The sequence below is a fragment of the Falco cherrug genome, chromosome 13 (genome assembly GCF_023634085.1).
Source record: "Falco cherrug isolate bFalChe1 chromosome 13, bFalChe1.pri, whole genome shotgun sequence".
NCBI classification, from domain to species: domain Eukaryota; kingdom Metazoa; phylum Chordata; class Aves; order Falconiformes; family Falconidae; genus Falco; species Falco cherrug.
The window spans coordinates 3,904,158-3,928,914 of NC_073709.1; the positions used below are offsets into that span (position 1 = coordinate 3,904,158).

Below are 24,757 nucleotides of genomic sequence, written 5' to 3' on the forward strand. Positions count from 1 at the left end.
TTCATAAAGAACGTGCCAGATGAGGTCACTATGTGTTGTGTGCTATTGTTTTCATGTACCTCCTGGAATAGCACCCAGGATATATTTTAGGATCAAATTTCCTTTTTCCTGTCTGCAGCTCACTTGTGGATGATGGTCATTCTATAATTGAAAAGTAGTGTGAGATCTTACTCCTTTTTGCTGGTTCCACTTGTGTTTCAAGCTTACAGCACCGTGCTAGGCATAAGGCTCTGAAAATAGGGCTTTGGTTAAATTTCATTCCATGTCTGTTTGTTTCATCATCAAGAAACTTCTGTTCCTTCTGATACAATAAATCCATCCCTGGGTTCACAGTGCCTCCCAGCTTGCTGTCCATAGCAAATCTCATTAGCATTCTCATCTTTTGTGCCAGTGTCTTTAGTGAAAATATTAAATGTTACTATTCCAAAGCTTGTACCTAGAAATCTCAGTAGTATCTTCCATCCAGCCTAATTGTTTCTTTCTGTAAAGCTTGCTATAAAACTTCATTCAGTATCACATTGCACTTCTTGTACAAATTGTCATTTTCTTGAGTTTAGCCAATAATCACATATGCTACGATTCAAATATTTTACTGAATATTTTATAAATCTTGTACAAATGCATTAATTTATGACACTGTCCTCAAAATAAAGATAGTTGGGTGTTGATGACTTAATTTTTCTACCCCAAGAGGTCTTTTGTGCATTTTGTTCTGTACTTTATTAATTATCCTTTTCTTTAAATTTTTTTCTAAATCTTACATGCTAATGAGATCTGATTAACCAGTTTGTAGTGATCTGGGAAACTCCTTCCATTCCTTCTTAAAGACATGGGTACATTATTTGCATTTCTCTATCTTATGGCATAATTTATTGGTTGATTCTTTTTATTTAAAATTATGTAAATGAGCAAATCAGCATGTGGTTTTGTCCATTAGCTCATTCAGGGTTATGACAAGAAAATTTTCCCCACAGTGGGTATGTTTATGCTCTGAATATTGCTTTCACTTTTAGTGAAAATTTTAGTCTGATCTGCATTGACCCTTTCTGTCTACAGAAACTGCATTTTTTTATTATTCATCCAAGGGAGTTCTATTATACCAAATACAGTTTGGAGATAACACCAAATGATTATGTAATTTAGCTTCACCCTGTTTTCTCTTCTGCTATCACAGATGTATGTTCAGGCCTGAGGTGCCATTCCTGCTAGAACTGGGGACAGTAGAGACTCCTTCATTTTTGAAAGAATTTTGAACCTGGAGCTTCACTTGAAGGTGTCCAAAAGCTGCATTTGATAGTATTTGCCAAGACATTCAGTGCCACTGTCGTGAAATTCTGTGTTCATGTATTGATTCAGGCAGTCGTTGTACACCCTCTTTCTCTTCTGGATTAATAAGCAGTTTTGAGTTTTTGTGTAAGTCTGTAAGCTCAAGTCAGTGAAATTATCTTCGTTCCATGGTTGGAAAGGAATCAATACATTATAAAATCTAAATATAAGATATGCATTTAAATAGGCCTTTCCCAGTTGGGTTAGGCTTTTCCTTTTTTCTCTTGATGATACTGAAATATTGCACAGCCGGGAAAAATCTGCTACTGCTTTCAATTTCCCTTGATGCAGATTGTGGAGTCTTGCTGACCATGCCTTGATAGCTCGTTGTAACATGGAAGAAGCAGTGCGGAGTGTGTCTTTCAGTCCTGATGGATCACAGTTAGCACTTGGAATGAAGGATGGCTCCTTCATTGTTCTTCGAGTGAGGTAAGATGGAAAATTCTTACATTAGTTTCTCATGTTAGTGGGGTTTTTTTCTCTGAGTAACTCAAGATCATATTATAAAGTCTTTTATTCCTATAAAAATAATAAAAAAAAATCATCGGGTATTTTATCAGAAACAGAGAGTAAAAATTGAACATATGTTTCCATAATATCACTTGGTGTTTTAAAAGTTGGTAGTTTGGCAATGAGGAGAAAACCTGTGCTTTATTTAATTCCAAATATTATGTCTTAGTAATAATGTAGATAAAATTCAAGATTTTCAAGTTTTACTTTTTTCCTTTATTGAGAAATTATAGAGATATTTTGTGAAAAGAAATGTGCATAACAGAGATAACAACATAGTTTTGAGAGGGATCTCCTTGATTAAGTGGTTCATTTCCTGTCATTGACAAGAATGGCTGATTGAAAGACTTTGAAGCATTTGCAAGACACACGTGAATTCTGCTTTTCATATGAGATGGCAAGTGGGTTTTTGCATGACTCCATCTTATACCGCAGATGTTTTCTGTCTGTAATTCTATTATGGAAGACACACAAAAGCATGTAAAACATAAAATTAGCCATAGAGTGAAATAGCCAAACAAAATAGTGTGATTTCAAGACACATACGCTATTTTAATTGATAATTGGAAGAGCTTACCACTTATTTAACATTACTCCATATGTTTGGTAAGCATATATTTAAAATATTTTGAACTACTAGCCGATAGGAGGGAAAAGACTGTCATCAACAGAAGATCTGTGAAATCTCCTGTAATGCGCTGCTTTAATGACTTCAATAAAACTGATCTGTTCATATTAATTTAAAATCCCTTTCAAAGACCAGTGTTTTTCTAAAGAAGTTAATCTTCTTTGTCTCACAGTAATCTTGTTTTTGCTAATGGGCCTGATTCCTAACATTATTCATGATTCAGCTGGTGGAGACTGATAATGATAAGCCCAGCAGTATTCCTTGACAGTGGCAACACCCTCATGTAAGGCACTGAATGCAATTGCTTCTCCACCTGTTCCTTTGCCATGACAGGTCTTCTGTGAGAGTAACAGATCTACAGCCTGTGATCCAGGAAAACTAGACAATGGCAATGTTGGTTGTTGGCATTTCTTTTCAATCATGCACTCAGCAACGTGAATCTTTATTCTCATTTTTCTTGGCCATAAAGGATCTGGATCTATGGAAAAATCCGGAGAATTATCTGCTCTTCTCAGTAGCAGTATTTACTGCTATGGAATAGTTATGTTACTAGTTTTCAGTAATAAGGCAGAGCTAAGAATATTTTTCTTTTCTAAAATATATTTTGAAGGGAAAAAATGGCTATGAATAAATAAGAATATTCCCAGCAAAATTTCTCCTGTTAATTGACTTTTGGAGTTTCACCTTTTTAAGAGAAGTGTCTAACAAAATTATTCTGTTAGATTTTTTTAAGATCCTGATTGTCTGCAATATGAACCTTTCCAATCATATCGGCATTTTCCAGAAATCTTTGTCTTCAGTTATAGATTATTCTCCTTCCAGGATTCTGCTTGCAACAGTTTTATGTATCAGTGTTTTTAAGACATATTAACAAAAATTATTGTTTTTTAAGTAAATTCAGGTATTTTCATAAATTTGATACTACTAGCCATAATTAATTAAAGCAAGGATCAGGAAGAATACTTAAAAAGCTTAGAATAGTAACAGAAGCATGACACCTGCAGAAGACACTTCCTCCCAAAATTTCTTTACAGCACAAATGTATAATCTGGTATGGATTGTCTTTGTAAATACATAATTAATGGCACTGAGACGACTCATTGTTCAGTCAACTCAAGAGAAGATTTGTTTTTGATTTAGTCTTAATTTTTTCCTCATAGCCAAAGAATTTGGGAAACGTACTTGCAAAAATTTTGTCTGCATTCACTAGCATTGCAGTTTTTTGTTTCTTGATTGATAGGAAAAGGGGTTATATCAAATGTAATTTGATACAGAAGAATTGAATATATTTTTGAAAACTATACTATATAGCTGCCTCTAATTTTTTTTCAAAGACACATGCAAGGTATTATCCCTTCTCTGTTTTCCCACTGTTTGATGATGGTGGTGCTGGAACCTCAAGACCTGTAGCTGACTGGTCATGGTGTGTGGGATTAGTTATATCTAACTTTAGCCATCTTAATTGTTAGCCTTTAATCTAAACTTTTCTTGTCTCCCCAAGAGTCAGTGTGGAGAAACAGGTATCTCTCTCCCACAGGCCATTTCAACAGGGTCTTGCGAGAGACAAGGTAATTGCTTTTTAGATAGAACTCTCTTCCCTTTGTCTGTGTAAAACAAACAATAAACCCCCCCAAAAATGTAACAAAGAAAGTCTGGTCTGGTTTAGATTAGATAGCTAACAACATTACAGCTAGAATTAAGTGAATAGAATGAAAAGTATCGTTGACAGCTAAAGTCATCTCTTGTCTTTTGCTTTAGAAGTGTGCTTGTAACCAAAGAAAGCAATAGGAACTTAGCAAAAAAAGGTTTTTAGTGAAATCTGTTTTTTGTTGTACAAATAATTCAGTGCATCTATTTTCATAATTGTCTTAAATATTTGTGGATTGTGTGTTCACAAGTTTACAGTTCACGTTTTCACTATTGTTTCTTGCAGAGACATGACAGAGGTAGTTCATATTAAAGACCGAAAAGAAGTGATCCATGAAATGAAATTTTCACCAGATGGCTCTTACCTTGCTGTGGGTTCTAATGATGGCCCAGTGGATATCTATGCGGTTGCTCAGCGATACAAAAAAATAGGAGAATGCAACAAATCTTCTAGTTTTATTACTCATATTGACTGGTCTGTGGATAGTAAATTCTTGCAAACCAATGATGGTGCAGGAGAAAGACTGTTCTACAAGATGCCGTGTAAGTTTGCAAGTGGCTTATGTTATGAACAAGGAAACTTCAGTGTGGAGTTGCAGAGAACAACAAAAATATAATAGTAATAGTACACTTACAAGCAGAGTTTCTTTGCTGAAACTTACATAAATATTTACTGTTCATTTTTAAAAGCAGTGTTCACAGAATATACCCACCTTCAGCTTTGATTAGGTAAAAGCTGCCTCTGCATTTACTGTGCATAATTGCATGTTTCTGTATAGCAGCTTTAACAAAATGACTCATTTTTGCTTTGTAGATAAATACCAAAAGCACCTCTGTCCTTGTTGTAGTTCATTCAAATGATGAACAATTCCAATATTAGTGATTAGAATGTTTTTAAGAATGTAATAACTAAAAATGGGAGAGATGATTGGGTCAAATTATTTAACTGATTAAGTTTTAATGTTAAAATTTGTTATTAGAAACAACATTCCAAACTGATAGTACTAAACTTTGACAGGCCAAGTGAAAGCCCTGAAAGCCACAACCAATATGTGGATCATAGCAGGGAGTGTGCAGCAGAAATTGAGAACGCTGTTGGTAACGGCTGTGACTCGAGTAGCACAGCCAGAATTGCAGAAGACAATTCAAAAGACTTCAAATAAATTAGAGATGCCTCTATGGCATCATACATGTTACCTCAGTACCTCTTCTGTTATTGCAACAAAACTCAGAATTCTAATTATGGGGTTGTGATAACGACATAGAACGGGCTTAGAATGAAAGTATGAATATCACATTCACTTGTAATGTGGGACATTGATATTCACATCATCAAATTAAAAAAACACCCCACAAATTCATGTATACCAAACGTGTAACCTTTCCTTATATATTTGGAAGAGTGCATTTTTCATTTGTTGGTAGCAACCTCAACTTTATATATATATGTCATATATATTAAGATCTATGCCCAGTACAATCGCACTACATGCCCACAATCCAGCTCATCACCTTTCAGGATGATTGTCCTGTAAAAGTATTTTTAATTAATCTGTAACAGCTTGATAAATAATTGATTTATTCTTACTCTTATTTGAGAATGCTTTCTAATATTGAGAAGCAACTGGCATGGAACAGAAGAGAGCTTTAGGAATAAGATTTGTTCTTATTTGAGCTAGTTTGGCAGCCTTCAATCAACTATAAAGCAGACTCTGTAAATGAAAAGTACCATAGTACGACTGGCTGACCAGTTACTCAGATTTGAGTGACTTTATATGATTAGAACGAAACAATTCCTTCTAGCACATGTAGCATTGTTTTAAAATGTGTGTTATTATAGCACTGGAAAGCGTTCTAGGAACTCATGTTATGTAGATGTACTTTTTATTGAAGACATTTCTTTGGTATAAGTGATGTGGAATTACAAAGGTTTTCCACTGTTGTATGTTCTTGGCATGTTTCTGTGCAGCTGCATTAGAACTCGTAAGATGTGTGATGACCTTAAACATCACAAATGTGAGATTATACAGATTTAAAGGAAATTGTGAATCTTTTTGATTAATTTAGGTTAAAAGACTATTTGCAATAAAATTACACAGGTAAATGATGAAAAGAAATGGAGTTTACTGAAAAACAAATGGATTATTCACTTGTGTGTTTTCAGCTGGGAAGCATCTAACTAGCAAAGATGAGATAAAAGGAATTCACTGGGCCTCATGGACCTGTGTGATAGGATCTGAAGTGAATGGAATTTGGCCGAAATATGCAAATATTACAGATGTCAACTCTGTGGATGGAAATTACAACAGCTCAGTGCTAGTGACTGGAGATGATTTTGGGCTCATTAAATTATTCAGATTTCCATGCCTAAAGAAAGGTAAGGCGGTATTTTGTATTTCTGAACAGTGCAGTATTTACCTTGATACCTTGATAATCATGCTTTCTAATGGTGGCTTTTGATTCTTGTGTATAATTCAAATTGATGTGTGTACAGTTCATATTAGTATTAATGGACATAAAGATGAGCATTTTACCCTCTATATATCTAGCAATTTCCTGCCAGTGTATATGTGCTTCGTTTGAGAACTGTTGCGAATGTGTGGTTTAACGTGTGCTTATTCTGATACTATATTTTCAGAAATTAATTCAGTAAGACTTTACATCACATCAAAATTGTATCAACACCAGACGCACTACTATAATTCGTCCATGTTTATGCCAGTAACAATTTCAGAAACTTCAGTAGGGTTTCACTGTCTGTTAGCACGTGTCAGTGTAGCTGTGTGTGAACTATTTGCTTTGTATCTGTAGTAGGCTTTTAACATAGGTTGTTTCCCCAGGATTTGCACTGTACCATGCATAAAGCCAACAAAACTAAATAAAACAACCTTTTGGCTTTCCATGATCTTCAGTGTTTAATTTGGTACCATATTGGTATGCTTTCTTACAGTGAATTTTAATTTATGTTTATTGTACTATACATAATACATGTGTAATTCCTTTAGCAGGAGTGGCTATGAAGGTGAAAATCAAACCCTATGTGTATCTGGTACTTCCTGTCAGGATTTAAGTACTTTTCTGAAAACTGAAGTGAATATATCATCCATATTATTTTATGCCATTTATTTTACATTGTAATTAATTTTAGTATCATAATATCAAGAGACATTTAAGTATTTTTTTGCATTCAGTTTTCGTAAGTGTGTTTAGACTGTGTTTCCATTAAAAGCCTAACATTATAGTTACAGTGTTACATACCAACAACTCTATATTTGTTTTTTAGGAGCTAAATTTAGAAAATACATTGGCCATTCAGCACATGTAACAAACGTCCGTTGGTCCCATGATTTTCAGTGGGTTTTAAGTACAGGAGGTGCTGATCACTCTGTTTTTCAGTGGCGATTTATTCCAGAAGGGATAACAAATGGCATCCTTGAAACATCTCCGCAAGGTAAAAATGATCTCTTCTGGAGTATTTATAAATAAAACCAACATAGAATGAAGCGCTGGTGGGAAAACTTTTACAGAATTGACAGAAAATATTTTTATTGCAATTCCTGCAATTACATCTACTCAGCATGTTTGGGACATTTTACTTTTCATAGACAACCATTTTTTTCAGGGAAGGTATATTAAAAACTCCTCTGCAGTCTGTAATATTGTTTGTTTAGGAATACACAAGTAGTATTCATTGAAGTATGTGGAAAAAGACATTTAGAGGGAGATTACTAGATCAGATTGAATTGTCAAAATCAGCTATCTAATTTGCATTCAGAAGTCTCACTGCAGATGCTGAATTGTTTAATTTTTTTGATGCAATTGTACTTTAGAACTTTTTACTTGTTATATTCATGATACTTACAATATTCTACAAAAGCTGTGTGAGCTACATAGTGGTAGTTGCTGAAAACTGGATTCCCTTCAGCAAAAGGGCGAAACTTCATGCCATTCCCACACAATTTGGTAAAATATCTATGTTACAGCAAATCTTTTTAAACACAGGCTGTGATCACACTGAAAGTTTTTTATTTACCATTTCTGTATGTTTTAACTCCAAAGCCTGTTAAGAAAGCAGTATTCTCTGGAAATGTACAAGTAACTACACAGTTATTCTGCTTCCCTCTGCCACCTTCCTGCCCCAGGCATTGAAACAGGAGAAACAGAAGTGAAACCTGACAAATTAAGTCATCCCCCTGATTTTTACAAGATGCTTAAGCTTCCAAAGCTCTTGAATGCTGCGTCGCACATAGTCCAAATTATATAAAAGTATCACATACTATTTTCTTGTGATGAGATGCATTCAATATATCGTTTAGTCTGTTGGTTGTTTGTTGTTTTTTTTTTTTGTGTGTGTGTGTGTGTGCAGAGGGTGGCGTTGATTCCTACAGTGAGGAATCTGATTCAGATTTATCTGATGTGCCAGAGTTAGATTCTGACATTGAGCAGGAAGCTCAAATCAACTATGATCGACAGGTGAGTAAAAATTAACACACTATCAATTTATCATAACTATTCAGTAAAGTAAAAGAAGTTTGCATCATCAGACTACTCAGAGAAGATTATTTTGATAGTATTCAGCTGATTATGCAACCAGTATACAAAAAACAAATTTACTTTAGCTGGAGATGAGAATTTAAAAGGGTTTGGAGAAAAAGCATTGGTATATATACTACTATATGTTAGAATAAAGAATATATCTTAAAAAGCACAAAATTAAACAAGAATTTGTGAGAGCTTATTGCTATTGCTATTCCCATTCCCAGGTAGGTGCTTGAGAAGACTTTTCAGTCTTCTCAAATTCAGAATCCCAATTTGTGGAATGCAGCTCATGGAGGTTTTTTTAAGACTTCTGCATATTCAAAGCAGAATACTCTTAGTATGAAGCCTGTATAATACATTTATTTGTGACAGATTCTTTTTTATTGCCGAGGATGACCATGTCTCAAGAATTAAAATTGCCATAGTTTATGGGAACCAAATAAAACTGGTCTTTAATAATCATTTAATATGCTTAATCTTTTTTTCTATTTACACTGCAACTATATTCTGAGATAAATTAAGATAGATTGCTTCCATGCAAGAAGAAAAGAAATCAAGTTTTCTTTACTGCATTGATTTTTTTCAGGAATGGTAGTATGCAATTCCACTCTTTACCCTGAGCTTTCAGTGTTGATTTATGCTGTCACTATGGGCTTGCCTGGTGATCAAGACTGTTGCCTGAACTTGGTTACAGTCACCAAATCTGCTGAGCTCATGTCACTCGGGCACTGTGGGACTGCACCCATCTCTGGAAGGGCATTCTCTTGACTGCCCTTGTTACCATGCTCAGCTCTTGGCTCCTTTTCTTTTACAAAGCAGTTTTACTTTGCTGCTCCCTGATGCAAAGTTTCTCTCAACCTGCATCATAACAGTTTGCACCCACACTATTATTATTCAAGTCACAAAGTTACATGACGTTTAGAAAATGCCATAATAGAACACAGTTTTACTCTTTTTGGGTGCATGGATTATGATTACACATTTCTGCAAGACTTCTACTTCATTTGGAGTGTGGGATATTTAGCTCTTGCCTAACAAGAAACTATTCAGTCCGTTTTCATTCATCAGGCTGTTCCATGGCCATCTTTATTGCACGTTGCTTGAACATGTCTCTGAAGACAGAATTATTTTCCTCGTGGTTCTTTCCACTCCATTCATGATACTGAATGCTTTGCGAACACTGATCTTTGCAACAGTTTGATGTGGAAAGGTGCTGTTATCCTTGTTTTGTAGGAAAGGAAACATTAACGTAGAATTCTGCTGTAGCAGCTGTAGCTACTGCGAATAGAATATTACTTGTTGCCATGTCCTGTTACCTTATCAGCTGCATTTGTGAAAGGTCAGAACTTCCTCAGACCAGAACTGGGATCTGGTACTAAACATTAAAAATATGCAATAAGCCTGCTTTGAGCTGGTTTGAGTAGTGCAATGGCTGATACAGAGCTGCTTTCTAGAATGTGGAAGGAGCACCTCTAATGTTCTATGCTTTAGCCAAGGACCATCCTTTGTCTTTTCACCTTACCTTCTAGATTCTGCAATAAATGACATAGGTCCCTCTGACAGCAGCTTATTTTACTACTTTATTACAGAGATCAATTGTGTTTGCCAAAAGAAACAGAGATTTTGTCAAATTTTCTACCTCCTCTCTGTCTCACTCCCAAGTCTCACTGGAGTGCTTGTCCCATCCTCTTGCTCTTCTCCTCCTGATTTTCCATCTGTTTTCAAATCAGACAGCAGCATCCTCCATGCTGTCTATGTGTCAAAAAGGACATCTGGGTTTAAAAACTAAAAGTGAAAAAATAGTTGTAGTCATCTAAACAGCAATATTCCAGGCAGGTAATGCATGAAAAAAGCTAGAAGCAACTTAAAATAGAATCTTATCTAGAAAGTGTGAGACAACCCCAAGCATAAGCTGCATTTTACATTTTTTTAAAGGAAATAATTTGCAAAAATCACATGGTAACAAAAACATTAATCTTTTTTTGGTAATTGAGTTTGTTTGGGTTTTGTTTGTTTGTTTTTTTAATCTTATGGATGAAGCAGTATAGAGGATTCTTGATTTTTGAGATGCATTAGAAAATGATGATTCTATATTCTGTTTCATTGGTAGCATTCACTGAAGAACAAGAATAAGTGGATGAGAACTCAGCATAAAGTGCAATATGTATGAGTGACAGACACAATATGTTATGCTCTGTGTGCCTACCATTTCAAAATCTCAGCCCATTATATGAACACATTTCTTGTAACAAATCCAGTGTTCCATCTTTGCAGTCAGGAGATTTCCATGGGAATGGCAATTTCATTGTCCTTTTGCAAAATCCAAGAAACATAGACCCAGAAACCAAACAATAAAGCTGTATTTCAGCATTATAATGGATTTTGTTTGGTACCACAGCTTTGAAGATGCTTTGAACATCTTTAGCAGCTCCGCAGAGTTTCAGCATTTGTGAAAGATTTAAACACATAGTATTTTATGTCTTTAGTCTATTTATGGAGCTGTAGTTCTACTTCAGGATTCTGGATACTTTGGAAAATCACTTAAGTGCTGTTGGTTACTGTATATTTCAATATAATCCCTAGATAGAATTAATTCATTATGTCCAGTTTAGAGTATGTACACTCAAGCACATACGAAGTTAAAGTGACATTTAAAGAGTTCCAGTCAATATTGAAATTCCTTTTCACTAAGTGATGCTGGAATCTTCTAGAAAAAAATACACTCTGTGCTACTCCAGACTAATGTTCTGGGTCACTCACATGTCAGGGGACTTTATTGTTTGGAAAAAAATCATTATTAACTGAAGTTCTGTATGGAGCAATAGTGACGTACTCCATGTTGTAACTACTGAACATCACATTAACATATATTTAACACTTAAAGTTACTTTCATATATACAAATATTTCAAAAACAGGAGATGTGCAAGTAACTTTAACAATTATTCTTCAGGTTTACAAAGAAGACCTACCTCAGCTGAAACAGCAAAGTAAAGAGAAAAACCATTCTGTGCCCTTCCTTAAAAGAGAGCGAGCGCCTGAGGACAGTTTGAAGTTGCAGTTTATACATGGGTAGAGTAATGTTAGATAATACTTGTTTTTTCTGGTTCTTTTTCTGAAACTTCCTAGCAATGTTAATCCATTCGTATCAGAGCATTTAGCAAAGCATTTTTCAGTGTTTACCAAGAATAATTTGTCATTATTACTGTGGGCAATTTTTTGAATATCAGACATAGATTTTCCTTTTTCAGTTGTATTTGTTAAGGAACAATAATAATAATAATAATACTGTAGCCATATAATAAATAATGCATCAGCATTTTATAAAATTATATTTCTGACTAGCTGTTTCCTACACATTATGTTTCCTGGAGCAAAGATTCTCTGTTAAGCTGATCATGATTGTTGTGATTTGTAAAAATGCCCAATAGCTTTCTGCTTGAATCCATTCCATGTAAAACTTACCTGGACACAATTCTATGTGAAATATATATTTTTTTTGTGAAAATAGTACTAATTTAGGAGTTAGGTGCAACGTAAACCATGAGAAGATTCATGAATGTCTGCTGTTGGTGGGAAGAGCCTGCCTGTGTGCTGTGAGACTTTTGGTATAAAGCTGACACCACAGCTATACTCTTTTCAAGTTAATGCACAAATTGTCTGCACAACTTGTTACAGGAGTTACCAGAATAGTTTTGGAACAGAATATAACTTGTTTTATATTTACTTCAGTTACAGAGGCTACGACTGTCGAAATAACTTGTTCTACACACAAACTGGAGAAGTAGTGTATCATATTGCTGCTGTAGCTGTTGTATATAATAGGCAACAACACACTCAAAGGCTGTATCTTGGTCACGATGATGACATCCTCAGCCTAAGCATTCACCCTGTGAAAGACTATGTTGCTACTGGACAGGTGGGTATTTAGAAGTGATGATTTTGGCAAAATGTGGAAATAAAATCCCTTTACAATATACAGTTAGGAAAAATGTGGTTCTCGTTGTCCTTCAGTAGTATAGTGTTTCCTCCTAAATACAGGTGAGTTGTGTGTTGTTTCCCATATCCCTGCCAACCTGCTGGGGAGTACTGGACTGGAAACTATTTGAGGTGATTGATAAATCATTCCTGTATAACAAAATCTGCCAATTTTATGCTGTGGCCTGGCAAAAAATCTTACATTCACTCTGAACCTCTGTTTTCATCTGTAAATACAGGAGCTGTATTTTATCTACATCCTAGGAGGATCTGGGGTTTCATCGGTCAGTCTCAGTATTTTTGTACTGTAGTAGTGTTCAAAAGCCTTGTTCAGATAAAGGCTGTTTTATGTTGGGCACTTTACTGATACCTGGTACTGAATATGATATATTCAGTGTATTCATATATATTCATAGATCATGATAAGTTATATCATTAATGTGATACTGAATACTGATGTTTTAGAGACTATCTACTGGTCTAAAAGAGAAAATAGATCTTGAAAAAGATAAAATAAAGCAGTTGGAAAAGCAGTTACCTCTGGAGTGTTTTGAAGATACGATAGGGCTAATTACTGGTACTGGTGTGCTTTGCACTTCTATGCACAGATATTCTGATTAACTCTCTGATTTAGGTTGGAAGAGATGCTGCTATCCATGTTTGGGACACGCAGACACTGAAATGTTTATCATTGCTCAAAGGCCAGCATCAGAGAGGAGTGTGTGCACTGGATTTTTCAGGTAAGCCATAACCTGCATTTATGTAAACAATCAATCGAAAAGCAATCCTTATGATGAAATCTGAATTTGAATAGCTAGCCAATTTTACAACCAATACAGATTTTACCTAAAAGTCTGCTGACATTTTTGATAAAAATAGTGTGTGTAGTGAAGTCAGTCAATGGCCTTCTGTCAATCGATCAAGAATTGATTTTTGTGATGCATAATACATAATACCAAGTGTACAGCTGGGACTCTGGTAGCTATCTACATGGTGATGTAATAATTTAAAAGCAAGCAGGATAGTGACTTGAAGCGTATAAATGAGGTGGAAATGTGATCTCTGGGCTCATACAGTTCTTCACATTTGCCAACAATTCCCACATTTTTCAGTGAGTTTACAGAAGTAGTAGATATGACAAACAGTTGTCTTCTGTTTCTCCTGTCTTTCTGGGATGGACGACCTAAGTTGTCTCAGTTCTCAATGGGTATTCCCTGTTTCAGCATTGAAAAACATCATCCATATGGTGGTGACTTACATACTTTTGCATCTTTATAAAAATGCTTACAAACTCATTCTCCTTTTTTCTATATTTTTTAAAAAATGAGATTACTTTAGCTGAACTATCCTTTTCTTAATCTGAATTTTTTCAATTTAACATAATTTATTTAATATTCTCTCTAGAAATGTGGTAAGAATTCATTAGGACGTAGATCACATTTATGAGACAGGATTATTTGAAAGAAGTTTTACTTCCACAAGGTCTGTGGTACCGAGTCATACTCCATTATGAGAAGAGGAGCCTTGGTGTTCATCCAAGAGCTGGAATTCAAATGTGAAATTGCTGATCCACTGTGGCATGTAACGTAGCTCTGAAAGTAGATGCGGTACCAGAAGAAGGGAAAATTGATAAGGATGATCTAATTGACATCATGTGCATAGCTGTTAAAAAAAATTCTCATTAAGATCCCTAGCTGAAAAAATGTTCATATATTTAGAAAATACTTTGTGGTTTACTTTTTAAACACAAATTAGATTCCTGTTCTACGTGTACTAGAATCCATGTACCTCTATCAAAGCCTAAAGAATAAGCTGGCCACATTATTCTGAAGACACAAATCTGTAAAAAAATATTAAAGCTTTTCCTAAAAGTAGCAACCACGGGCATCATTACAGCATTGCTTTAGGACCTGATCCTGAGAATGCACATGCTGCATTACTCACTGGCTTCAGTTAAGATTCTTGGCATAGGGAGGAGCAGACAGGTGTGCAAATATGCACCTCACTATGGGATCAGAGTGTTACTTTGGTCTTATGTAGGGAGTTTTCATTGTGTTAATAACAGATATTTCTAAATTAGGTTCAGGTCACACTACTTGCAGCTTAAAGAAAGCCAAAATTCCCAACCTTTTTGGGTTGGGTGGCTGACTATACTGCCAGTTCTTTCTGCACTTTCTAACACCTCTGCTATTGGTCATTACTGAAAAGAGTGTACAGAGCTAGATCACTTTTGTAGGACCATTCTGATGGTGTTACGATTTGAAGATTAGAATTTCATTCATGCAATGTTTGGTTGTGCCCTCTGGTGGCTAATTTAACTTCTATAGTTTTGGATGTGAGTTGGCTTGTATAGCCCGTATTAGTGCAGAAAACCTCCTGTTTCAAGTGAATAAAGCTTAAATTGTATTCTTACCAACATAATTTTGTCAGCCATGCTCAGTTTACATGATTGAGTTACCCCTAAAAATAACTATCGTCGTCAAAAAATACAAATATACCTCCTAAACATTACATATTACTGCACGTTTACCTTTCCTATCAGCTATCACCACAGCATTTTATCTCACTAAAACTGAGATATAGAATAGTATAGGTATAGAATAGTTCTTACTGCCTCCTTTGCTTTCTTGTCTCATTAACTTTTTGTGTTTCCTTGTTTGTGTCTTTTTTTTTTTTTTTTTTTAAATAAACTCAGTTTTGGTTTCCTGTCCTGTGTTTCAACTTCATTCCACTCTGCCTACTTACGCTCCTTCCATCTAGGCCTATTTCATTCAACTGTGAACTCTTTCCCTCTTTCTGTGATTCCCCTACTCCTTGACTTGCTTCTCATAGAACTCGGTTGCTAAATACTGTGAGCCCAATCTCGCTGTGAGGGCTTAGTCAGCCTTGTGAGCTTTGATGTAGTCCTAATGCAGTAATTTATACCAGTGGCACTCTCACTATTCTTGAAGTCAAATATGCTTAAGCGGAGAGTCTTTACCATCTCTGTTAACTTACAAGAAGTAACATCCTCAAATCATTGCTTCCGTTCACTCTTTTGACCATCTCACCAGTGCTCTACCTCCTCCAGCTTTAACTTTTCTTCAGTTAAAAAAAAAATTAGGGAGTGAGCTCCTGCTACAACCTATAAAGTTCAATTGTCTTGTCATGTACTTCAACAGTTGTGGTTAAGTTTTTAAAATTTTTTAAAATTTCATTATAGTAGTTTGTCTCTAAAGTTTGTTAACAATGGTCTTGTTTATCATTATTTCATACACATAGCAAGGATGCCTAGGTGTATGATATTGTATGTGTGTGATATGTACGTATTGTATGTCTGATACTCTGTTCTTGGTTTTCTTCTTCTTGTTATCAGTAGTTCTGTGTATTTCCTGCAGTAGAAGAGATGATAGCCAGCAATTAATTTTAGCCTTATAGTTTCTTATCATATTTATAGTTTCATAACATTGGCTATTAACTTTTAACCACCCATTTCATTATACACTAGTAATTCTTGTCACCATTTCAAGCAGAAGAAAGGAAGCATAATCTGGTCAGAAATATTTCAAATAAAATTATTTTGGAGTGCTAGGATTTTATGAAATTGACTTTCATTGTCTTGTTTCACCCTACCTACCTTCCTTGTACTTACACACAGAATGTTTTGTTGTCTGCCTTTGGGAAAGGTCAATGGTTTGATAAGGAATACAAATTTTAAAAAAACTAAATTAGGTCAGACATACAAACATAATAGAAGATAATGAAGTCAAAAGAACACCTTTTCTAGAAAAGAATAACCTGTCTTGTAATCATCCAGTTAAAAATTGAGCAGAAAAACCTATTCTGTCTCTGATAAGGGTGATGCCATATTTAAAATCACCTTGGTTAGGTAATGGATTAGTAGTGTGCTCTGTGAAATCTAGGGATTCCAGTTTGATGTGTCATCACCCAATAGGTACTCATTTTGGTGCTAAATATTGCACTTGTGAATAAAACTTTCAGCAGGTATAGACCAGTTATCTTAAGAGTTTGGACATGCTGACTGTCTCAGTTTGTTTAATTCTGTACGCACTCTGCTTTGGGAATTGAAGGCCATCAGTGAATCTGAACTCTCAAAGTATTAGTTCTTTTTTTTTGTTCTTTTTTTTTTGTTTCATATATATACATATTATATACATAATTTGAAATTCAGGTTACAGTGTATTTGTTATGTTCATTGCATGTTACATTTTCAGCTAAAGACTTAGCACCTTTAACATTAAGTATTGTTTCTGCACAGCTGATGGAAAATGTTTGGTGTCTGTTGGACTAGATGATAATCATGCCATTGTGTTTTGGGATTGGAAAAAAGGAGAAAAGCTAGCAACAACCAGGTAAGAATACATTCCGGTGTGTCTCCTGTGATTATGTTTTTCTGAATAGCATCATCCACATGTATTACTTTGCTTATAGGAAAAAAACTGAATACCTCTCTGAAAACAGAATGGTGTTTCAGAGCAATATATCAAGACTAAAATCCTTGGGATCTACAGCTTAGTGTCTGGAAATCCTGTGAACTGTTTCTGTCAAAAATTCCCTAGCTTTTCTGTTAGGATAGCTACTTTGATATTGCAGTTCATTTAATGATTTTCAAGTTAACATTTTCTTCCAATTTTATTCCTGATTCAGGGCAAAGTCATCAGAGAGGTCACATTTTCCTTTATGTATTAAGATGATATGCTGGGTTTCATCAGTATACATAACCAGATCACTTTTCTAAAAAGAAAAAAGAGTTCCCTCTAATACAAGTATATTTTTCTTTGATGAATATGATCTTGACTTTCTTCTGAGTCAGCTTTTTCTGAGATACTTGTTCTATGCAGTTACTAACTGAAGGCTTAGCTAATAACCCGACAGTGAAGAAGCTTCTGCAATTGCTTGAAGGGACCAGTGCTGGGAAGAGGAATGGATTATGGTTTAAGTGTTTGCTTTATTTCTTCTAAAATATTGAACTGCAACATTTTCTTTATACTGAACTAGTTGTACATGTCAGAAGCATCAAACTTTTTGAAAGCTTGGTTTCTGTCTTACATTTGGACAAATCAAACATACCTCTGATGTCAAGATACTAGAATTGTATAGAATTTGTGTAAGCATGGGCGTCTGTACCAGAAAGGCAAGGAGTTAATTTCATATGCTGCCTGCAAGCATGTAACAACTAGCATTGGTCAGTAGAAATTGTAACTGCAAAAAAGTGCCTGTAAAAGATAATTTACTTTAATTACTATATGGCGACTAGTTTCAGAAGGAATAAGGTTTTCTTGTGGCCACACGATCTGTCAGTAGTGTACCGTTACTGAAGAAATAAATGTTTTGATCCTAGTATGTATGTACCATAATCTATATTAGCTATATAATTTTATCTCAGACATATAGTTTATTAGGCAGCAAGATTTTAACTCCTGTTTAAAATTTGCGATGTAGGGCTTGTTTATCAACAGTGTTATCTGTGTTGTAAAACGTGATGTTTTCATTTGCTTTGCAATCCTAGTTTTACTGTCTCCAGACAGATTGTGCTTCATACTCACACGTGGAGAAATACCTTATATATTCCCATAGAGACCTTCTCAGCTTTTAAAAACAAGATAATGATGGGCTGTAATGGCTACCTGTCTCATGTTGCTCACAGGACAGATGTAAGATTAATTTCTCAGGTTCTTTTCAGCGTATAATACTATATGTACCCAATGTATCTACTATTATTGCTAATTTTTTTGTTTTGCAAATATGCAGGGTCCTTGCAGAGAACATAGAAATAGTTTGTCTTCTAAAATGTTCCAGTTTAAATTATTGATTATATTTTAGCAGTGCCTAAAGGCAAGTCCCTCATTCTGGTGAGCACAGTAAGACATATAAAGAGAGAGACAAAGGCCAATACAGGACGATTTACATCTAAATTTTAGACATGACCTTTGTGGCCTTAGGAGACAAGAGGAATAGGACACCTCCTTTTAATCATATAGATCCACAAGAAGAATTCATTTGAAGGACTAATCTGATTCTGCAGTTCTTTTATATATATTTTTGTTAATATTATTTTTGCTTAATCTTATTAGGATTATTTATTTCAGCGTGACTTCTCAGTTTTCTTTTCTGGTTGCAGTGTTCAGAATATATGTATATTTATTTGTTTTAATTGCTTCCTAGATAAATTATACAGCTTGTTTCCCATTCTTGGCTTCACAATCTTCTGTCTAGTTTCATTAAAATCCTTACTGAGTAAGCGTATGCAGTTGGAATCAAAATCTATCTGAGCTTCTTTTGCTAGCTTCTTATGTCTTATATGCTGATACAGTGCTGGTCCTGTTTGATCCTTGTGCTTTGTGTTAGTGGACAGCAATCCCTGGGGGAGCTGAAGGAGGGCGTTGTCAAATTTATTTACAATCTAAATCAGCGAACATCATGCTCTTCTCCTTTCTTTACTCTGTAAGAGTGAGTATCCTGTACCAGTCCCTCAGAACACAAGGACACAGAGGACATTGGGGTGGCAATGTAGGCCATGCAGTCCAAGTCTCATGTGTCAGCACTATTCATCCTATCACAGATGCAGGCATGCTCTTGTCATTTTATAGGGACACCTGCACTGGGATGCAATTAGTTTGATTTTGCACTCGAGGCAGTACATTTTGCTTTCCAGAAGCAGCAGTACAACTGGCCTGAACTGAAAGGCTGGGCATCATTATAGCAAAGTAGGGGAACAGGAGAAAAAGGAGTCGCAAGAAGATGTACTTCAAATGTCAAAGGTGTAAAGGACTGGTTTTCATCTAAACTGATTCACCAAAAGAAAATACTGAATCCAAGGAGGTTATCAGAACCATGTGATTTTCCAGACCTCCTAAACCTGTCAGACAAAGGTGCACCCTCAGCAAGTTTGATGCTCAGAGGGCTGGAGCCTATGAGGACAGGCTGCGAGAGATGGGGCTGTTCAGCCTGGAGAAGAGAGGGCTCCAGGGAGACCTTAAAGCAACTTCTGGTACCTAAAGGAGCCTAGAAGAAAGATGGAAAGCAACTTTTTACAGGGACGTATAGGACAAGGGGTAACAGTTTTAAACTGGAAGAGGGGAGATTTAGATATTAGGAAGAAATTCTTTACTGTGGGGGTGATGAGGCACTGTCCCAGGCTGCCCGGAGCAGCTGTGGCTGCCCCATCCCTGGCAGTGCCCAAGGCCAGGCTGGACGGGGCTGGTGGGAGGGGTCCCTGCCCGTGGCGGCGGGTGGAACTAGCTGATCTTTAAGGTCCCTTCCAACCCAAACCGTTCTGTGATTCTGTGACATTATCACAGCACAAAACCTGAAAATTGGAAAGCTAATGATTTTTTCTTTTGGTGTTTTATAAAACACTGAAATAGAAATAATTTCTACTTTACATCTAGGAATATTTTTTGCCATGGTGAAAATTAAACTTACACATTCCCATAAATACATACTCCCAATAATAAATTTGATTACCTGACAACTGAATTTGAAGGTGTCTATGCTGCTGAATGAACTGTTTCCTAAATTACAATTTTATAATTTTTTTCCTCTTGAAGCACAGTAGGTTAAAGACTCCCTCATGTTCCTTGACAGAGCATTTTAAATATTTATTAATTGAGTTCTTATCCATTTAAATATTTATGTTGCTCTTTGTAACTTCTTTTAATTGCATTGACCTTTGTTGCCTGCTTCTTCATTATGACTTAAATGAACGGAAATTCAGTGGGAGACAATTTTTATTCACCATGTTTCTGTAGTCTAATTCCTATACTGCATATGCTCAAATATATTCTGCCAGCCCTGCGGGGTCAGACTCCCAAGGCTAAACTCTTGTGGGTTAGAAATACGGCACTCAACTTCTTGTTAGATGGGGTGACGATGCTGGGACTTGTCTGCCAATCCTCCTAGTGTTATGGACCATGCTGTTGTATTTGCACCGAGACTATGACAGTCATGGTGATAAGATTCTCATTGTTAAAGACTATGTTTGCTTATGTATTTGCATATTTCACAATATATTGCAATACATTCATTGAGATACAATGAAATGCCTATTCAAAAGAAATTAGTTTGAAATAAAGTCATTCCTTACTGTGTTTTTTAATTTTTATTTTTATCGCAGGGGCCATAAAGATAAAATATTTGTAGTGAAGTGTAATCCACATCATGTAGACAAACTAGTCACAGTTGGGATGAAGCACATCAAATTTTGGCAGCAAACAGGTACTGTCTTGAATATTTTCTATTTAATTTATTTGAGACTGTGTATTTTTAATACTGGAACATCATGTTCTTGGTTTAAGAATTTTATTTATTTGTAAAGCAATTTTCTAGTTAACAAAATACCGAAGGGGTGAAAACCTACCTCTGAATTGGCAAATGTCACAATATTCCTTTCTCTTTAGAAGTCATTTTGAACTAATTGTTCTTTAACTCTAGTCATACTATTAAGGATTTCTCCTGAACAGGCCTCCTTGGCTCACAGAAAACATGCAGTCCTATAATTCACTTAGGCAGATTATGACCCTTGTGAAAATGCCAGCTGGTAGCTAAGAATCTTAGGTGCCTTTGGCATGCTGCGAAAAATGGTAGTGTCTGCACTTCAAGTCAGCAACCCTTCAGTTTCATGACAGAGCTGTTTTTCAGTCATCAGAGATGATTTACAGAGATGGAAACATATTTCAAGGTGCCAGGCTGGAAAGATAGGTTTCAGGATGGACCTTAAAATATGTGCCTGGGCAAAACAAAAAAGAAATAAAGAATCAGGTATTTTGCAGAAGTTCAGTTAGAGTAATTTATGTTTTATCCATTGGGCTAAAAATCACGATATGTTATCATAAGAATCAAGATATCAAGGCGTGTATTTTTTGTATGACACAGGAGTTTTGTTTCCTTTTCTAAACAATGAAAATTGAAAATGCTTTTTTCATTATTTATAAACAGGACATGATTCTGCAAACTAATAAGCAACATGTTCAGAATAGAAAGTAGCTCTCAGTCTAGACTGTTCTGTCAAACTGAGAAAGACAGCAAAGCTGGTTTCTCATTGAAGGTATTTTTTATGCAGGACTGGGTTTTTTGTTCTTCATAACTTTTAATCCTATACATACTACATGAGTACTCAGTAAAAAGATTTCAAGGAGCATCTGTGTAAAGTTCAGCAAAGGTAGGCAGCATAAGGGCAGCTAAATATAGAACTCAAGGCAACTCAAAATTAGATAGTTTTAAGAAGTTCATATACTTATACTGTAGTTTACAGTGTTCAAGTGTTTCAGGTGCTCTCAGATTAATATTTTTTTTTTTACATTTTTTATGTTTGGGCTATTTTTGTAGTAATTAAATAGGGTTGCATTGCTGTTTGCAAAATTCTATTTCAAGAATTTGCATGAAGCAGTATCTTACTCCAAGAATAGTCTCTTTGGTATATTTTGGATTAAGACTTGGTCAGTGGAATTGTGACCATCATTCTGGTGTTAAAAATTAAATACGTGATGCCATGATGCAAGGACAGCACTGCCTATATTATTTTGTAACTGTATGTGTATTTTTGTCTATAAGCACTCAATTTATGGGCACATATGGCTACTTCTGCTGTCTGAACCAGAGTAAGGCAATTTGGTTTTCTGACAATCAGAAAAGAAGCACATCCTGGCATTTATTCTCCAAAGCTGCTGTCAAATTGTCAGGTTGCCAGTGGACAACTAAAACAAACCCCTAGCATCTCATTTATAGTTGTGGTCACCCCTAAAGAGAAGAAGCTTGGTAGGCAGTTTGCAGACTGTTCTGTGCAAAAAAATACTCTGCCAGCCATTGTATTAAGTCTTTTTACACAGTTTCTCACCAGAATTTATCATTTGCGTGGAAATCACAATCGGGAAAAAATAGAGCCTGTACTGCTTCAAAACTGTCATTACTAGATAAACTTTCTTCTATTATGTTTTTCCCTTGTGCACTGTGTTTTCAGTATTTCTAGTATCTTATGTCCTAGGCAATCACAAGAGATGATGGGGTCAAGATATTTGTCCTTTACAGCACTATGGCTACAAACCGAAATAGAAAAAGACTTACTTTCATTTATATTGCAGGTGGAGGCTTTACATCAAAACGGGGAACATTTGGAACTACTGGAAAATTGGAAACTATGATGAGTGTTTCGTATGGACGAATAGAAGATCTGGTTTTCTCTGGTGCTGCTACTGGAGACATTTACATCTGGAAGGATACTCTGCTGCTTAAGACAGTGAAAGCCCATGATGGACCTGTATTTGCTATGCATGCATTGGATAAGGTATTTATCGTCTTAGGTGATCCACTCATCTTTAATACTTTTGTTGCAATAATGGATTTTAGAAGTGTATAACTAACATATCTCCTAATGAAGTTACTCAGGTTTTGTACATGTTTGCAAGCAATATATTGTTCTGCATTGCACTAACATTGAAGATGTTTTAATAAACAAAGGCATAACAGAAAACAAGTTGCACTGGATGAATCTGAATGTGATTAAAATCACAAAACCAATATTAATGAATTCTAGATATGTATTTGTCTGCACCATGTTGTATGTGCTTGTTACCTGGCCAATAGACTTCTGACCTGTAAATGTGCAGAATTTGTTTCTCAATGAGCTCATGCGTGTCATTTTCATATTTTTAAACCACAGGAGAGTAACAGGTAACATTCATTGCCTCTTCAACTTGATCCCAAAAATATTTCTGCATTATCAGTTCCCAAAATGTGAAACGTGATTTTTCAATAATATTATCCGTGTATCTTAAGCAAACAAGGATTTGGATATCCAAAGGTATTGTTTTTTCTGGGTTAATTATTCCAGATATCAAAAGTATTTTCCTTCAGTTGCATCAATAAATATTGAAAAGAAACTATGGCAAAATATGTTATTGACCTGACATAAACAAGGTTGGGGCAAAGTTTTGCCACTTGAAATCCACCAGCAATTTGAAGATGTTGATAATGGAATATCCTTTTGAGATTATTGTTTCAATTTTAAAAGTAGAGAAGAGCATGAGAAGAAGAGTATTACAATTTTTATATGTCAAGGTCAGTTAGGATCCCTGTGGCTCAGTCCCTCCTGGCCCCAATCAATTGTTCCTAGCTTTTTCCATCAGTTTTTCTATTTGATTTTGGGACTTTTATGTTCTGAACATCCTCTTCACTTATGTTTTTGTTGGTTAGTTGTTTACACTGTCTTTTGCACTCACTTGGCACAGATAAAGAGAATCTACTAAGGGAATTAATCAAAGAATTGGTCCTTATGTGTTATTAGAACTCAGTTTGAAGAATCTATTAAGTCCATTGAATTTGGAATAACTTAAAAGCCTGTTACTACCAACTTACTGCCTCTTCTAAGGATGAAGCATGTATTTTTCCATAGCTTATTTCCACATGCATAAAAATGTTACAGTCCAGCATTACTATGTAAAATGGTACACACTCTGCATGGTTATAAGTCCTTATAACCCTTGAAAAGCAACTTTCTAAATCTTATCCCTTATATTTTTTTCTTCATAGGTACAGGCTCTAGTATTTTTAATCTGACATGTGAATAAAATGCAGGGAAGAATTTATACTGCCTTTGGATATGTCTTTTTAAATATTAACATATGTATGCTGACGTGTGTGTATGTTTTCATATTGTGATTGTTCAGGGTTTTGTAACTGGTGGCAAAGATGGAATTGTGGCGCTTTGGGATGATATGTTTGAAAGGTGTCTGAAGACATACGCTATTAAAAGAGCAGCACTATCTGCTAGTTCTAAAGGTATTATTTTTCAGTGTGTTTTAGTAAGGACTGTATGCATGACGGCTGGTAAAATGGCAGTAAGAGGTGTCAAATCTTACCAGAACACCAAGGGAGCAGGAATACACTACTTAATACTCTGTGCTGTATTGCACAGTCTTTGCCATTTATAGTTTGTTCTGCTATTTCCTCCTCTATTCTGTGACACTTGGCTTTGTTTTCACGGAAGAAGTGATTTTTAAAAGAAATGTCTCAAGCTGAGACCAGGTTCCTTGTGAGCTGGAAAGGCCTGTTAAATTCCCCAGGCATCCGTGTGGAAGGCTGCAAGGTGATATTCACAGAGGATCACAGAATTAACGTCCATGTTGCTGTAGCA

The 24,757-nt window shown here is 35.5% G+C and overlaps 1 protein-coding gene across 2 annotated transcripts in view; it reads left to right on the forward strand.

Annotated features, from left to right (window-relative positions):
- The window catches only part of EML6 (EMAP like 6), a 119,058-nt gene that overhangs the window by 58,173 nt on the left and 36,128 nt on the right, over positions 1-24,757 (forward strand). For both annotated transcript variants that reach the window (XM_027814576.2, XM_005445623.3), the window contains exons 8-19: positions 1,618-1,755; positions 4,398-4,654; positions 6,276-6,488; positions 7,395-7,562; positions 8,478-8,584; positions 11,603-11,721; positions 12,382-12,568; positions 13,262-13,367; positions 16,886-16,979; positions 20,744-20,844; positions 22,707-22,909; positions 24,291-24,402. In XM_027814576.2, coding sequence (XP_027670377.2) covers positions 1,618-1,755; positions 4,398-4,654; positions 6,276-6,488; positions 7,395-7,562; positions 8,478-8,584; positions 11,603-11,721; positions 12,382-12,568; positions 13,262-13,367; positions 16,886-16,979; positions 20,744-20,844; positions 22,707-22,909; positions 24,291-24,402 — 1,805 coding nt within the window. The remainder of the gene's footprint in view (positions 1-1,617; positions 1,756-4,397; positions 4,655-6,275; positions 6,489-7,394; positions 7,563-8,477; positions 8,585-11,602; positions 11,722-12,381; positions 12,569-13,261; positions 13,368-16,885; positions 16,980-20,743; positions 20,845-22,706; positions 22,910-24,290; positions 24,403-24,757) is intronic.